Raw genomic sequence first — 15840 nt, forward strand, 5'->3', positions numbered from 1 at the left:
TGTGTCTGTCTCTGTGTGTCTGTCTCTGTGTGTCTGTCTCTGTCTGTCTGTCTCTGTCTGTCTGTCTCTGTCTGTCTGTCTCTGTCTGTCTGTCTCTGTCTGTCTGTCTCTGTCTGTCTGTCTCTGTCTGTCTCTGTCTCTGTGTCTCTCTGTGTCTCTCTGTGTCTCTCTGTCTCTCTGTGTGTCTCTGTGTCTCTCTGTGTCTCTCTGTGTCTCTCTGTGTCTCTCTGTGTCTCTGTGTCTCTGTGTCTCTCTGTGTCTCTCTGTCTCTCTGTCTCTCTGTCTCTCTGTCTCTCTGTCTCTCTGTCTCTCTCTACACTTTCCCTGGAGTCTACGCAGGGGTATACCCTAAACCCCCCTTCCCCAGATAATCTCTCCAACATTGTCCTGCACAGGGCAAAGTTGGAACCTGTGTGTGGTGGGTGGATGTGTATACGTACACGCTATTTGGAGACTTATCCCACAAAGGCAGAATTGTCCATTCGCACCATTTTTAAGGAACTTAAAAGCCTCTACAGCTTTTTGTGGGGAGAAAATTCCAGCATTCCACTACGCTTTGTATGAATTTGTTCAGAGGTGATATCAGGAAGAAAATTTGTTATTTCCACTTGTTCTTCCCCTGTAAACCCACCAGCCTGTCCAGCTGGTTTTGTGGCTCAATGAGTCCGCAGAAACCACAGAACAATAGATATATTGCAGCACAGAAGGAGGCCATTCAGCCCATCATGTCTGCACCAGCTGAATCAACTAGCCACCCATTCCAATTGAACTTTTCAGCATAGCCTTGGAAGTTCCAGTGCTTCAGGCGCAGATCCTGATTCGTTTTTAAATGGACCAACAGTTTCTGCTGCAGCCATCAAACTCTGCAGCGAAATTTAGACAGCCAACACTCTTTGGGAGAAAACATTCTCTTCATGTCCTCTTTAATCCTTCTACCAATCACCTTCAATCTGTTCTCCTGATAACTGACCTTTCCATAAGGTCTTCTATGTCCACTTTTTCCAAGCCTCTAATTATTTCATACAACTCAAAGTTTGTGAGAAGATTTGAAGAGTTGTAATTCATACAACTCAATTATGTCATCCCTTGACCTTTCCTCTGTTCGAGGGAAAACAACACTCCTCTATCCAATCTTTCCTCAGCTACAATTTTCAAGCCCTGGCAACATTCTTGTACTTCTCACCTTGCACTCTTTCTCGCACAGTCATGTCCTTTCTATAATGTGAACAGAACTGTGCGCTCCACCTGTGGTCTAGTCAGGGTCTTGCATAGTTTCACTCACAATGTCCTGCTTTTGCATTCAATATATCGCCAAATTAAAGAAAGCATCCCATCTGCCTACTTAACCATTTCAGGAAGCTTTGGACGTTCACTTCATCCTCTGCCCTTCCCAATAACCATCCAATTATTATGTATTCCCCTGCTTTATTTGCATATCCTCTCACTTTTCAAAACTGAGTTCCATTTGCTGCTATTTCTCTCCCACTCAACAAACTGTGTCATTATCATCTTGCAGTCAAAAACCATCCACTCGGTGATCAATTACCTGGCTAACTTTTGTTAATCCCAACCATGCTTTCCACATTTAATTCATCTATGACTTCAGTCAGCTGCCTGGTAGAATGTCTGTTGTGTTAATGGAGAAACTGTTGAGTTTCTGACAGGCAGAGTAAACAGGTGAAAGCAATTAGTTTAGTTTTGACTTCAAAACTGAATGTCTAAGTTCTCAGTTCAGAACAGCTTGGAACAATTCCAAAAGAGAACTTCTTTCGGAGAAGGAGAACCACATATAGCACAAACAGTAAGGGATGCAAAACTGAGCTCTCCTATTTAAAGAAAAATAATTTTCTGGCTATTCTAAAGTCCAAAACTAACTCTGAGAAGGGGAAAAGGCTGTTTAAGGCTCTAAATGTAGAAATAAATATGCAGAGCATCTCTTGGCACCACTGGGCTCAACGATTGCTGAGGCAGCACAAAACAAGCAGTCTGTTTTACAACAAAAACAATTGTATTTACTCATCCATCAATTTAAACAGTGAAATTCAGCTGTGTACTATTATAATTCCAGCTGATGCTACAACTGGATAAGACAGGTCCTAAAGCAAACTCCAGCTCACAGATCATATGTTCATTTTTTTTTGTAGTTGGTTAGCCACTGAAACATGTTCACACAAGACTGCAGGTTTTCGTTAAAAACAGAACGTAAATTTATTTGGCAAAACAAGGAGGGGAAAGCTACCAAACAAATGCTGACACAAGCATGAAGAGTTTCAACTCATTTCTCAGCACTATCTATTGAAGAAACTCAATCCCCAGAAATGTCCCACCTTTTTTACTTCAATGACTAATATAGTTTCCTTGAACAATGGTGACTGTTCAATGCTACTTTTCAAGTCAGTAGTATGAATCTCTCAATTCTGATGGCCTACTTTTTTGTTTAGTTTTAACAACTTTAAGTCCATATTGGTTCTCCTGGCTAGGAGGTTCCACAGACTATAAATCATTTATGATGATGTAACGAGATCGCCCGAATTAAATTCAAAAAACATGGTTCTCTTGGGAGGGAAAAAAAAGTTCGCTTCTGGAATTAATTCCAAATGGTTCTGAACTTAGAGCTTCAACATTCAGTTGTGAAGTCAAAACCAAACTGATTGTCAGTCGGAAACACAACAGTATAACGTATATTAATAAAATATTTTCTCCATTAACACTCCAGGCATTCGACCAGGCAGCTGATTGAAGTTACCTTCAAGATGATATATTTAGCTCACTAATGACTTTTTAATGGTGCTTTCTTTTAAATAAACCTTCACCGGATTAACCAAAGCCCATCCATTTCTTTTGATTTGATAAACCAATCTAGAGCCCAAAACTAGTACAATATAAATGCTTTCCACATGACAGAATCTTTTAAATAGTACAGTACAAGTCTCAGACTGGTATCAAGCATGGACTCAGTAGGCTGAATAGTCTCCTTCTGTGTCCTAATGATCCTGTGACCACACACTAGAGTGAGTAATCTGCAAAATCTAATTTAAAATGAGTCTTTGTGACTACAAAAATCAGAATTCTGAACCAAGTGAGTTTTCAGTTTTAGAAACATGATTTCCTCAGAATGCAGTGAGTGGAGGATAGCTACGTAATACCAATGATAAATGTACAATCAACACATTTGTTTATAGCAACGTGGTCTTGGGACGATTGACAGAATGTATCCACTCACCATTTTGGTTGGGCTTGGTCATTGACTGTACTGGAGGCTGACAGAAATTCTGCTTTAATGCCATCCAGTGTTTTAAGAAAATTGCATATTAGCAGCACCTTTTAAACTAATGGGGACAGAATCATGTTATAACCAATGCACGCTTTAAAAGTTTACACTTTAGAAACAGTGTCGAGAGTGTGGTACTGAAAAAGCACAGTAGGTCAGGCAGTATCTAAGGAGCAGGGGAACCAACATTTCAGACGTAAGCTCTCCCTCTTTAGAAACAATGTCCCCAATTTGTCAATCGTGTTATTGCAAATTTTGCATTAACAAAATGTGCATTATATCAGAACGACCTGTAATGTGAAAGTGTTGGTTCGCATCTTCTAAAAACAAAATATTGTTCTTTGACACTGAAGGAAATGAAAGGCTAGGATGGCCAAAAGAATACAGCATGATGTTTTGCAGCACAGCATAGTACCAATTGGACCTAGGAATACACAGAGCTGTACTCTGTGCAGATAAAAATGCACACTTCAAAAATTAATGCTTGTTGGTTTTGCATTTGTCCATCTTCTGCAGTGAACACCAACATGAATTAGTAGTGTCCGATCTGAGACTAAATCTCATTACTAGTGTCATTTTAAAAATTACACCAGCATATTGAATTGACTTGCTGCTAGTCATAAGCCCTGTGCACTCACTCATCAGCCCATTCCTTGTAAAACTCTGCTGGTACCTAGTTCTTCAATAGTTCAAATGGATGAATTATGTACTGTGTTGAAATCCTCACATTAGTTTAGTTTTCCCTCATTATCCCTTTAACTTCCTCCAGCCCTGAAACTCTACAATCTTTGTGCTCATCCAATTCTGCCCCTTTTGTCTGTTCCCTACTTCCTTTTGTGCAGCAATTGATGGCTTGGATTGAATACCTTCCTTGAACCTTTTCACTCACTACACCTCTGGCTTCTTTTAAGGTCTTTCTTAAACCTATTTCTGCAACCAACCTATTTATCACCCCTTCTCATACCCCCTTTCTCTGAACATTTGGGTGTATGTTTTATTGTCTGATTTAGTCTCTGAAGCCCCAACTGACATTTGTGTGTACATGGAGGTTGTATATCCATGCAAATTGTTGTAATTACCATTGACTCCTCAGTATTAAAGCAAAGAGAAAGTCTTGCGTTTATATGCCAGTTTAGGAATAAATATTTGCCAATGACATCAGGAGAAACTCTCATGATACTCAAAATAATACCGTGGGATTGTCTACATCCCCTGTGAGCAACAGGTGGGGCATCAGTTCAACATCTTATCCAGATGATGTTGCCAAAATATTCCATGTGTTTATCCCGATTTTAGTTTTGAGTTGTTAGTTTTTTAAATGTTTTTTCACATGACATTGTTTGACCACTCAACTCCCAAATGATTTGCTGACATCTTCTTAGTTTGTTGCCAAGCCTGCTAATGCAAGTTGGCTTCTGTTCAAACTGAGGGCTGAGTGGTTGTAACTCAAGCCTCTGAAATGGAGCAGCACTGTCTCATTCAGTCTAAACAGCTACATAATGGCTTCTTTCCATACAGCACAAGGTGAGAGGTGGAAAGTTTAAGGGGGATACACGCGGCAAGTACTTCAAACAGGGTGGTGGGTGTTTGGAACGTGTTGCCAGCAGAGGTGGTAGAGGCAGGCACGGTAGATTCATTTAAGATGCGTCTGGACAGATGCATGAGTAGGTGGGGAGCAGAGGAATACAAATGCATAGAAATTGACTGACAGGTTTAGTCAGTAAATTTGGATCGGTTCAGGCTTGGAGGGCCAAAGGGCCTGGTTCTGGGCTGTAAATTTTCTTTGTTCTTTGTTTTTTGTTCACATCCTTTTCGTAGTCTCTCTGAAGCCTGACTCTTCCGGATGGCTCTTTTTCCTCTTAGCATCACATAAGAACATATGGATGCTATTCAACCAGGAGAGGCTTTTTGACCCATTGTGTGGGTGCCACTTTTTTTAAAAAAGGAGCTAGCCAATTAATCCCACTGCTCTTTCCTCGGAGTCCAATCACCAGTTAGTTCCCTCCTCCACCCCCCTTATTTGTCCAATCCCATTTTGAATGTGACTATTGAATCTTCTGCCGTTACTGTTTCGGAAAGCGTAGAAATCAACCATTCACTGTGCTAAAACAAACTCCAGATTTCCTCCTCAATATCTTTTGTCAATTATCTTTAGTGTCCTATGATTACTAATGGCTGTCACTGCCAACTTTATTTACGCTGTCAAAACCCTTCATGATTTTGAAGAGTCATGATCAAACATTTTTTTTTAACTTTCAATGTGCCAAAGAGAACAATCTCTATTTTCTAATCAACTGTAATGCTTTGTCCCAACTCCAGCCTTACCGCTGTGTTGTAAACCGAAGGCCCAGTACAATTTCCACTGGATGTTGATAGCTAGAATTTGTGGTCACTGTGGGTAAAAGACTGTATACTTATACCATCAAAGCTAGCAGATGTTGTTCATTAGTATTCTATATTAAGCCCAAGTTTATTTAACTCCAGCATCTGAAGAAATTCTTCCAGCTCCCCCCTCTCACATTTTGACAAGTTCCAGGAAGAGGTTTTATGCTTCATCAGTCATGACAACAGCAGTTTGCATTTACGTAATCTCTTTAATATTAGAGAATGTTTCAATGTGTTTTAGTGAAGGCTTCTCTCATATGTTGACTTCAACCAGTGAAACCTCATATTGCCTGCAACAGTAAGTACCTACATTTATGTAGTGCCTTCAATGTAGTAGAAATATGCAAAGCTGTTAATTGGAAATTGTAGTCAAGTTAAATAAAAGAATATTCAGATTGATGAGCAAAAACTTAGTCAAAGGCTTCAGTGGTATACCTTCCAGCAGAGATAGAAGCATTTAAGAAGAAAATTCTGCGGCTTAAAATTGCTAAAGCTAAAGACAGGGCCACTCAATGGTTGGGTGAGGAAATGTCAGCTTTGTTCAAATCTATGGAATAGAACATGGCTTTCTGACTGACTCTGAACTGAAAGTGTTAATGAACCAAGAATGGCATTTTTGGTTCATTATTTTTCCTGATAAGAGTTTCATTATTGCTTCTGTGATGCAGACTCTCAAACAAGGTGCAGTTAATGTTTTTACTGTTTTGCAGTTTGTATGTGACCTTATCAGGTTAATGGGCTAGTCACCACAATCACAAATAAGTGTCTACCAGAAATCTGGAGATAAAATGTATTGAATTGTGTCTTATGCAAGTCAAATTTCAATCCTGCTTTAAATATGATGTTTGTATTGAAGCCCCTTTCACATCTTCACATAAACCTTTACAGAATTTCTTGTGCCCATGTCTCTGCCCAGTCACTGACCTCCTTACTCCCACCAGGGGTTTTTGGGAAGAATTTGCCCAGCAGATTCTTTCTCCTGAGTCTGAAGGTTGTGAGGTCAAATCCTGCTCAAGAGTCTTCACAAAATCCAAGCTGACATCTCAATGCAGTACTCAGATTCTGATATTTGGAGGAGATGTTAAATAAAGGCTCCATCTACCCTCTGGTCGTCAAAGGATTCTCGGGAGCCATTTAAAGAAGAGCAGTGGAGGTATTCCTCGTGTCCTGTCCAACATTTATCTGTCAACCAACATCATTTAAGCTCTCTATCTCATTGCTATTTTTGGGAGCTTGTTCATTGGCTTCTGCACTCTGGAATTAGGATTATTGTCACGTGTACAGAAGTACAGTGAAAAGTTTACAATGCCCTCCCTCACGGCGCCATCTTGGGTATAAAGTACCAAGATACAAACATTGGATACAGAATAGAAAAATAAAGAAAAGAAAGTGAATCACTAAGGTAATGTAATTGTAAAAGTTGGAAAATAAGAAATAAAGTTTAAAAGGATAAATACTAGAGTCAGATAAGCAGATTACAGATAAATGTTATATTGCAGTCGAACAGTGCAGGGGTTTCCACACGTGGTCTGACTGGGCTCGAAAGCTGCTGATCACCTGCACCAGCTCTCTGGGCCTCATTAGCTGCCTCAATTACTGCATTACAACTGTGACCATCTTTCAAGAGCATGTTGTGGTTTGGAAAACACATTGAACAGCCTGAGGTTGTGAAAGGTGCTGTATAGATACAAAATACTTTGTTCCAAATCTGTTGAGAGAAACTACCTTTTTATTTATCCAATGTCTATTAGATCACTAACTCCTACATTCAATCCTATTGAAAGGCTGCCTTTCTCATGTGGTTGAATGTAAGGTACAACTGTGAACCAAAGGAGTAGATGGAGGCTTTCAGCCTCTTGCACTTCCTCTGCCAGTCAATAAGTTCACGGCAGATCTGCGAGCAACCTTAGATCACATTTCTACCGACCCATTATAAAACTTCATCCATATGCTTAACAAGAACTTAACTAACTCCCCCTCCAAAATGATTGAAGGACTTTGCATCTATCAAGAACTGGTCAGAGGTTAGTGGGTAACTCATCTCATGATTCCCCAAAGCTTGCCTCATCATCCACAAGTCAGGAATGAGACCGAATACTTCCCATTTGCTTGGATTGGTTCAGCTCCAACAAGACTCAAAGAAGCTTGACACCATTCAGGACAAAGCAGCCCACTCGGTTGGTACCACATCCACAAACGCCCACTCCCTCCACCGCCATTGCTCTTTAACAGCAGTGTTTACCATCTACAATATGCACTGCAGAAATTCATTAAAGATCCTTAGGCAGCACCTTCCAAGCACATGATCACTTCCATCTAGAAGGACAGAGGCAGCTGGCATATGAGAACCCCAATGCTTGCAAGTTCCCTTCTGAGCTGTTCTCCATCCTGACTTTAAAAACGTATCACTGTTTGTTCAGTATCACTGGGTCAGAATCTGGTAACTCTTCTAATTGCATTATGGGGTCTACTTAAACCAAATGGACTGCACAGTTCATGAGGGCAGATCACCAACACCACCACCACCTCAATAGTGACTATAAATGTCCAATCAATGCTGACCCAGGAAAAGACACCCACATGCTATGAATACATTCTAAAAATGTCATTCGATGCATTAGTCTTCTCTGAAGTGCTTCCAATATATATACACCTGTCCTTAAGGAGACCAGTATTGTACACAATCCTCCAATGTTGCCTCATCAGTGCCCTATATAACTGAATTATAATGTTCCTAAATTTGTTAACTTTCCCTTGTAATGAAGAACATTTCTTTCCGCTTTCCCAATTAATTGTACCTACAAACTAACTTTTTGCGGTTCTTGTACGAGGACAAGAAGGCATTTAGTATGCTTGCCTTCACTGATCAGTAATTAATAAGAGTAGGGATGTCATGTTGTGGCTGTACAAGACATTGGTAGGGCCACTTTTGGAAAACTGTGCAATTCTGGTCTCCCTGCTATAGGAAGGATGTTGTGAAACTTGAAAGGGTTCAGAAAAGATTTACAGGGATTTGCCAGGCTTGGAGAGTTTGAGCTTTAGAGAGAGGCTGAACAGGCTGGGGCTGTTTTCCCTGGAGCATCTGAGGCTGAGGAGTGATCTTATGTAGGTTTATAAAATCATGAGGCACATGGATAGGGTAAATTGACAAGGTCTTTTCCCTGGTGGTGGTTGGGGGGGGGTGTCCAAACTAGAAGGCATGGATTTAAGATGTGAGGGGAAAGATTTAAAAAACCTGAGGGGCAATGTTTTCATACAGAGATGGTGTATGCATGAAATGAGCTGCCAGAGGAAATAGTGGTGGCTGGTACTATTACAACAGTTAAAAGGCATCTGGATGGATATATGAATACGAAGGGTTTAGAGGAATATAGGCCAAATGCTGGCAAACTGAACAGATTACTTTAGAATATCTGGTCAGCATGGATGAATTGGACTGAAAGGTCTGTTTCTGCATTGTACATCTGTGACTATGACTTGGGTGGTCTTGGGTAAGAGATCATTGTTCATGCCTGCCCTCATTGTCAGGGGCTCCCAAGGTATTGGAATTGATCCATATTGACCAATAGCTTACTGTAGATCTCAATAGTCTGGGGGGTAGTGTTGCATAAAGGGAACAGCTTGTTCTTGGTGTTCTGGACGTTTAGCATCAGGCCCACTCTCTCTCACTCCCCCATGAATCCAGCAGCAATTAGTTTGGAGCTTGGCTTGTGTGTGCATCCATGAGAGTGGGAAGTGTACTACAGCTCGATGACAAAGTCAGTCTTGGTGTTTCACGGGAGGCAGCACACATTGAATGATTTCCTGTATGCCCTGCAGGGAAGCTCCATTCCAAAACAGAAAGCTTAATGAGATATGGCAAGAAAGATGCCGAAGAGCTTCAGTCCAACAATACAGCCATGCTTCACCGCTGTTTGTTTACACAGTGGATATGGTGGATTCTAAGGATAAATTAGACAGAGGAGAAAATGAGGGGTGAGGCATTTGTGTCACTTTATTTGAAGCAGTTTGCCAGCAATTGTTTCACTTGTTCTTCTCTTTTGTGGGCGGGAAGGTACTAACAATTTCTCATGCGTTTGCAGCTCATCCTCATGGACCAAGAATTTTCAAAATCAGTGGAAATTGAGGATCTTCCCTGGCGTATCAGGGCAAAGTTATACTAGATGTTCAGATCTATAATTACAGGAAGAACTTACCTTTTCTTTTAGCTTGTTTTACAACTTCAGAATGTCCCAAAGTGCTTTTGAAGAGTAATCCCTATTGTAGAAAATGTGATAGCCAATTAGCAAGACCCCACAAATAGCAAGACAAAGATGTCCAGATAATCTCTGTTGCTTGAGGGATAAATATTGGTCAGAAAACCATGGAGAATTCCCTTCCATCCATTGGCTCCATCTATACTTCCTGCTGTCTCAGGAAAACAATCAACATAATCAATGGCCCTTCCAACCCTGGCTGTGCTGTCTTCCATCCTCTTCCAAAGGACAGAAGATATAAAAGTTTGAATACACGTACAAACAAATTCAAGAAGGGATTCTTCCCCGCTTTTATCAGACTTTTGAATAGATCTCTGAAATGTTACTGTTGATCTCTTTCCCTGCACCTTCTCTGTGGCTGTAATGCTCTATTCTCCAACTTCCTGTTGTACTTTGATATGTTCTGCCTGTAGAGCACGCACAACAACGCTATTCACTGATCTCTGTACTTGTGACAACAATAAATCAAATCAAATCAACATTGTACCACAAAATCTTGCTTGTCCAGTAGAGAGGTCAGTCAAGGTCTTGACTGAATGTCACCTCGACAGTTGAGCATGGCTGACTGTGTAGCATTCTCAATATTGCACTAGGGCTCTCAGCCTGCTTATGGAACTCTGGTCTCTGGAATTTTGCAGTCAAATCTTGTGACTCTGGTGAGAGTGCTACCAACTGAGCCAAGGTTGACTGTAGAGTAAGCAGGTGAAAACAACACGAGTGTTTAAATAAATGGAGGCAACCGTTTGAGTTTATAAGTGACCATTGAGGTCAATAACACTGAAGAATTTTATGTGACATTGAAAGAAATACCGCAGTGTGAATTCTTATTGAGCAAAGTATAAGAAATGAAGAAGAGACACTGGACCTGAAGTGTTAATTCTGCTTTGGCTCCTCTGTTGCTGCCAGATCTGTTGAGTTTTTCCAGCACTTTCTGCTTTTATTTCTAATTTCCAGCATCTGCAGTTTTTGTTAATATAAGAATTGAATTGTTTTCAGTTCAGGAAAGGGAATGAAGACTGAAGTTGAAGGTTTTTATTTAGAGTTTTGTTTTTCCACCCATTCTTCAACCAGTACATCTGCAAGATTTAAAACCTTAACCTCAACCAATTATTTTGAGTTTGAATCTGAGCAGCTGTTGGGAACTTGACGAGCGCGTTTTAATGCTACTGCACCGTTAAAGTTCTTCAAAATACTTGGGTTACAACACAAACAGGCCATTCAGCCCATCCAGTCCATGTCAGCATTTAAATGATAGGTCTAGTCCTATCTACCTACTCTTATAGCCCTACAACCTATTTCCCTTGCTGAATCCATCCTAAAGTGTGTGATGCAGAGCTGTAGATAATGCTCCATCTGAGGTCTGACAAATGTATTGCACCAAAACAAAGAGCAGTACAGCACAGGAACAGCTCCTTCAGCCCACCAAGATTGTGTCGATATGAGCATTTCTAAACTAAAAACCTTCTGCCTCTACGCGGTCTGTATCCCTCTGTTCCCTAACTTCATGTATCTATCAAGATGTCTCTTAAACATTATGATTATATCTGCCTTTTCTACCACTCTGGCAGTACATTCCAGGCATTTGGTACCCTCTGTGTACAAAACATTTGCCTCTCTCATCCATTTTAAATTTACCACTTTTACCTTAAAGCTACATCCCTTAGTAATAGAAATTTCTACCCCAGGAAAAAGACACCTATTATCTAAGTTCAACATAAACTCCTTTCTCTTCTACTTCATACCCTGTTAATTAAACTTAGGATACTGTTTGATTAACTTGTTATTCCACCTGCCCTGCAACATTCAGTGATTTATGCACGCATGCACCCAGTTCTGTCTGCTCCTGCACACCCTTTAAAATAGCATCCTTTTTTTCATACTGTATGACATATTCTTTCTACCAAAATACATCACCTCACATTTCTTCGTGTTGAACTTCATCTACTGCTCATCTGACCACCTCAACAACTTGTCAACATCTTTATGTAGTGCTCCTCTGTTCTTTTTATAGTTTATGATGCTTCCAAGTTTTGTCAGTGTGACTATGGAAACTATTCCTTGCACACCAGGATCGAGATGATTAATGTATATTGGGGAAAAGCAAGACTCCCAAATCTGATCCCTGGGGAACTCATCATAAAATTTCCTCCAGCCTGGGCATTTTCTATTAACCATTACTCTTTGTTTCCTATCTGTTAGTCAATTTTCTATCCAAGTGGCTACTATCCCATTTATTCAATCAGCTTTAACTTTTCTTAAGTCTTTTGTGCGACATTGCAGAAAACAAGTTTTGGATATTCACGTACACTACATCAACAGCATTACCCACGTCATTCCTCTCAATTATCTCTTCCAAAAAAAAAAATTCCAAGTTAGTTAAGTGTAACTTTCTTTTAAGGAAAGAATGCAGGTTGCACCTAATTAACCCAGGTCCTTCCACATGACTATTAACTTGAATGATCATCTCAAGAAGCTTTCCCACCACTGAAGTTAAACTGGTTAGTCTGTGATTGCTGGGCTTATCCTTGCAACCCTTTTTCGAGCAAGGATGTTTATCAGAATCTAACTCCTTGCTGGAAAAATATTTGCCCCTCTCTCTTACCCAATACAATATTATGTTTTGAATAAGTTCAAAAATCTGGATGAGGAACTGAGTGGCTTGCTCAATGATTTCAGAAGGAAGCTCAGAATCAACCATGTGAATGGGAGTCTGGTAGTCTGGACCAGGGCAGGGAGCAGATTCCATTCCCTCAAGAGCGTCAGTGGACCAAATGGGGGTTTTACTATAAGTGACAAAGGTTACGTAGTCACCACGGGGCTAACGTTTTAATTCCACGTTTTCTTGATTTCAGGCTTCACCATCTGCCATTCTAGGATTTGGAACACATGTCCCCAAAGCATTATCCTGTAGTTCTGGATTACTAGTCCAGTGACATTGCACCTACACCATTACCTCCCTAGAGGCTCACCTGAAACAGTTGATGTGGTCTCCTAATGCCTCATGAGTAAAAAGGCAATGTCTCCAGTAGCACACTGGAATATCAGCCTATATCTTTGTGCTCAAGTTCAGAACCAGGTCTTGTACTCTGGTTCCTAGCCATTGAGCCACGACTGACACTTAGACTTAATATCTAAATCTACAGACCCCTCAAGTGTGGAAAAAACAGCTGGTGCATTGATTGATTGATTGTATTTGACCCCATGATGGCTGGTGTGTCATGCTGAAACACTTCATTCTGACTTCATTTGTAAAACTTAGAGCATCACCATCACTGAATCCCTTTCCAACAGGACCTTAGTTAACTGGACTATATCAGAGGCAGGAAATTCTGCCATGTGTACCTCACCAGCTGATTTCCCAAAGCCTGACTGCCATTTACAGGGCACGTCAGGGTGAAATGGAATGTTCCTCACTTGCCTGGATGAATGCAGCTCTAGAAGGTCAGTATCACCCAGGACAGAGCAGATTCCTTGATCAGCACTCCATCCACCACCACAAACATTCATTTCCTCTGTAGCTGGTACACATTGCATGCAATGTGCAAAGTCACCAAGGCTCCTTCAGCATGACTTCCTTGGCCTAGAAGGACAAGGGGAGCATGGGAACACCAATACTTGCATGATCCTCTCCAAACCTCACACCACCCTACCTGATTTGAAACCATATCACTGTTGCTAGGTCAAAATCCTCTCCTTATGCTTGCACTACGTGGACTACAGTAGTTCAAGAAAGCAGCCTTGCACCACTCCCAGAGGGCAATTAGACGTGAGCTATAAATGCTGACCTTGTCAGTAATGCTCACATCTTGTGAATTTTTTTTAAAGAAGGGAAAAGCTCATCCAGATGTTTGAATACATTTAAAACACTGTATGGAAGTTGGTGATGGCAGAGAGGGAGGCAAATATATTTTCCAGCAGTGAGTTAGATTCTGAAAAACACTTTCTCTTTCGCCATATTTCAAGTTTACCTAACTGATTTTCCTCCTCTGGCACCTCATCCAACCCCAAAAATAAAATCATACGCTATTCATAAACAGCTTTGCCTTTGTGCATTCAGAAAGATTATACTAACAAATACTCGCGCAACACGAGACAAAAACTTTGTCCAATTTGCATGAAAACAAAGCCTTTTTTTCAAAGCCCGTCTCCTCTGATACAGCTCAACAAGGACAACAAAGCAGTGACTCTTCTCTTCTGTTCTGTGCCCCCAACCCATTGCTGATACCGTAAAGCCTAGGGGACTTGTGGAGTGAAGTTGGAGTCAACCCACAAATTGGGCCCTTCCGTTGGGTATTAATTGTACTTGGTCTTTTGGAAGTAAATCCATTCAAATTTCTGAGGTTTGATGTGCAAATGGAAACAAATTTTAAGATTGAAAATGTAACTTCCTGCTGTTTCTAGGAGCTGCTGAGCAGGACAGCACTGGAGAGCCAGAAACTGGATCTAATGGCTGAGATTTCAAGCCTGAAAATTAAGCTGGCTGGATTAGAGAAGAACCATCGGGAATCTGATGAGTTGCAGAAAAGTGAGGTTAGCCATAATTTTGCTCTATGACGTTGTTATTCCCAGGCTCCACTGTTTCAACCCTGGCCTCCTGACGTTGACCTAACTTGCACCAAATCCCACTCACCAATTACCCTTGTACCCCTGACTCTCTCTACCTCATGGTCCAGCAGCCCTTTCATTTTAAAATTCTGGTCTCTGTTTTTAAATGTCTCTGATTTTTTACCCTCGTTTCCTGCAGTCTCCACCAGGTATTCAACCCTAAGATCTGCTGTGCTCCTCCAGTTTGGTCTCTTAAGAATTACTTACGCTATACTATTCCCTCTGTAAAGTTCTCCACCCCTCTATCTTGCTCTCATCCTTAAAGCCTATCTCTTTGAGCAAATAATTATCCTCATGTCTTCTACAATGGCGCACTAACGTATTCCTCTAAAATGCCTTGAGTTGCTCAATTATGTTACTTTAAATGCAATTTTGACCACACAATATATGTAGTAATGAGATCCTAACCTATATGGCTTATATCAGAGTCGAGAGTGTGGTGTTGGAAAAACAGGTCAGGCAGCATCCGAGGAGCAGGAGAATTGACATGTCTGGCGTAAGCCCTTCATCAGGAAACATGAAAAACTTATGCCTGAAACAACAATTCTCCTGCTCCTTGGATACTGCCTGACGTGCTGTGCTTTTTCAGCACCACATTCTCTACTCTAATCACCAGCATCTGCAGTCCTCACTTTCTCTGTATCACAGAGTGTGTAGTCTGACAACAGAGCTGACGCTCACTGCTGTGGAGGTCATTGGGAAGAGGCAGCCATGATTCATAGAGATTGCCCATTTCCAAAGTAGGAAGAGCTCCAGGTTTGAACCACTTGCACTCCATGCCTGCACATGGAAGTGAATCATCTTTACGAACTTGATTCCTAAGCTTGTCTGCCATTAAGACAAAAAGAAGGTCTGTGATTTTGCGGATGTTCTCCTGATAAACTGTACAGGATCTTTGTCCAAGGAAGGAATTGGGGAATTACACTCAACAACACTGCTCAGTTATTGCTATCTGTGTTCTGAATTGGTACTTCAATGAAAGAAACTGGGGTTGGACAGCACACAGCAGGTAAGGTTGTGATGACATTTATTAGATTTGTTGAAAATCATGAAGGGTATCGGTAGAATGAATAAGGCAGATACAGTTGTCATAGCAGGAAGGCACAAATCCAAACAACTGGCCAAAACTCCTAAAGAAGAAATCATTTTTACGCACTGAATTAGGATTTAGAATGCATTACCTGAAAGGACAGTGGAAGCAAATTCTGTGGCAACTTTTAACAGGAATTTGGAGAAATACTTAGGAAGAAAATTCTGAGGGACAGGGAAAGAGCAGGTTAAGTGGGGCTAATTGAATAACTCTTCCAAAGAGCTAACCCTGGC

The 15840-nt window shown here is 40.9% G+C and overlaps 1 protein-coding gene across 16 annotated transcripts in view; it reads left to right on the forward strand.

Annotated features, from left to right (window-relative positions):
- Positions 1-15840, forward strand: part of LOC122557714 (liprin-beta-2-like) — a 275346-nt gene that overhangs the window by 184678 nt on the left and 74828 nt on the right. For 15 of the 16 annotated variants that reach the window (XM_043705608.2, XM_087996379.1, XM_043705609.2 and 12 more), the window contains one exon: positions 14314-14442. The exons of the other annotated variant lie outside the window; for it this stretch is intronic. In XM_043705608.2, the coding sequence (XP_043561543.2) occupies positions 14314-14442 (129 nt within the window). The remainder of the gene's footprint in view (positions 1-14313; positions 14443-15840) is intronic. 16 annotated transcript variants of the gene reach the window in all.

The sequence above is a fragment of the Chiloscyllium plagiosum genome, unplaced genomic scaffold, assembly GCF_037043375.1.
Source record: "Chiloscyllium plagiosum isolate Xiang-an unplaced genomic scaffold, Cpla_swu_hap1 HiC_scaffold_18, whole genome shotgun sequence".
NCBI classification, from domain to species: Eukaryota; Metazoa; Chordata; class Chondrichthyes; order Orectolobiformes; family Hemiscylliidae; genus Chiloscyllium; species Chiloscyllium plagiosum.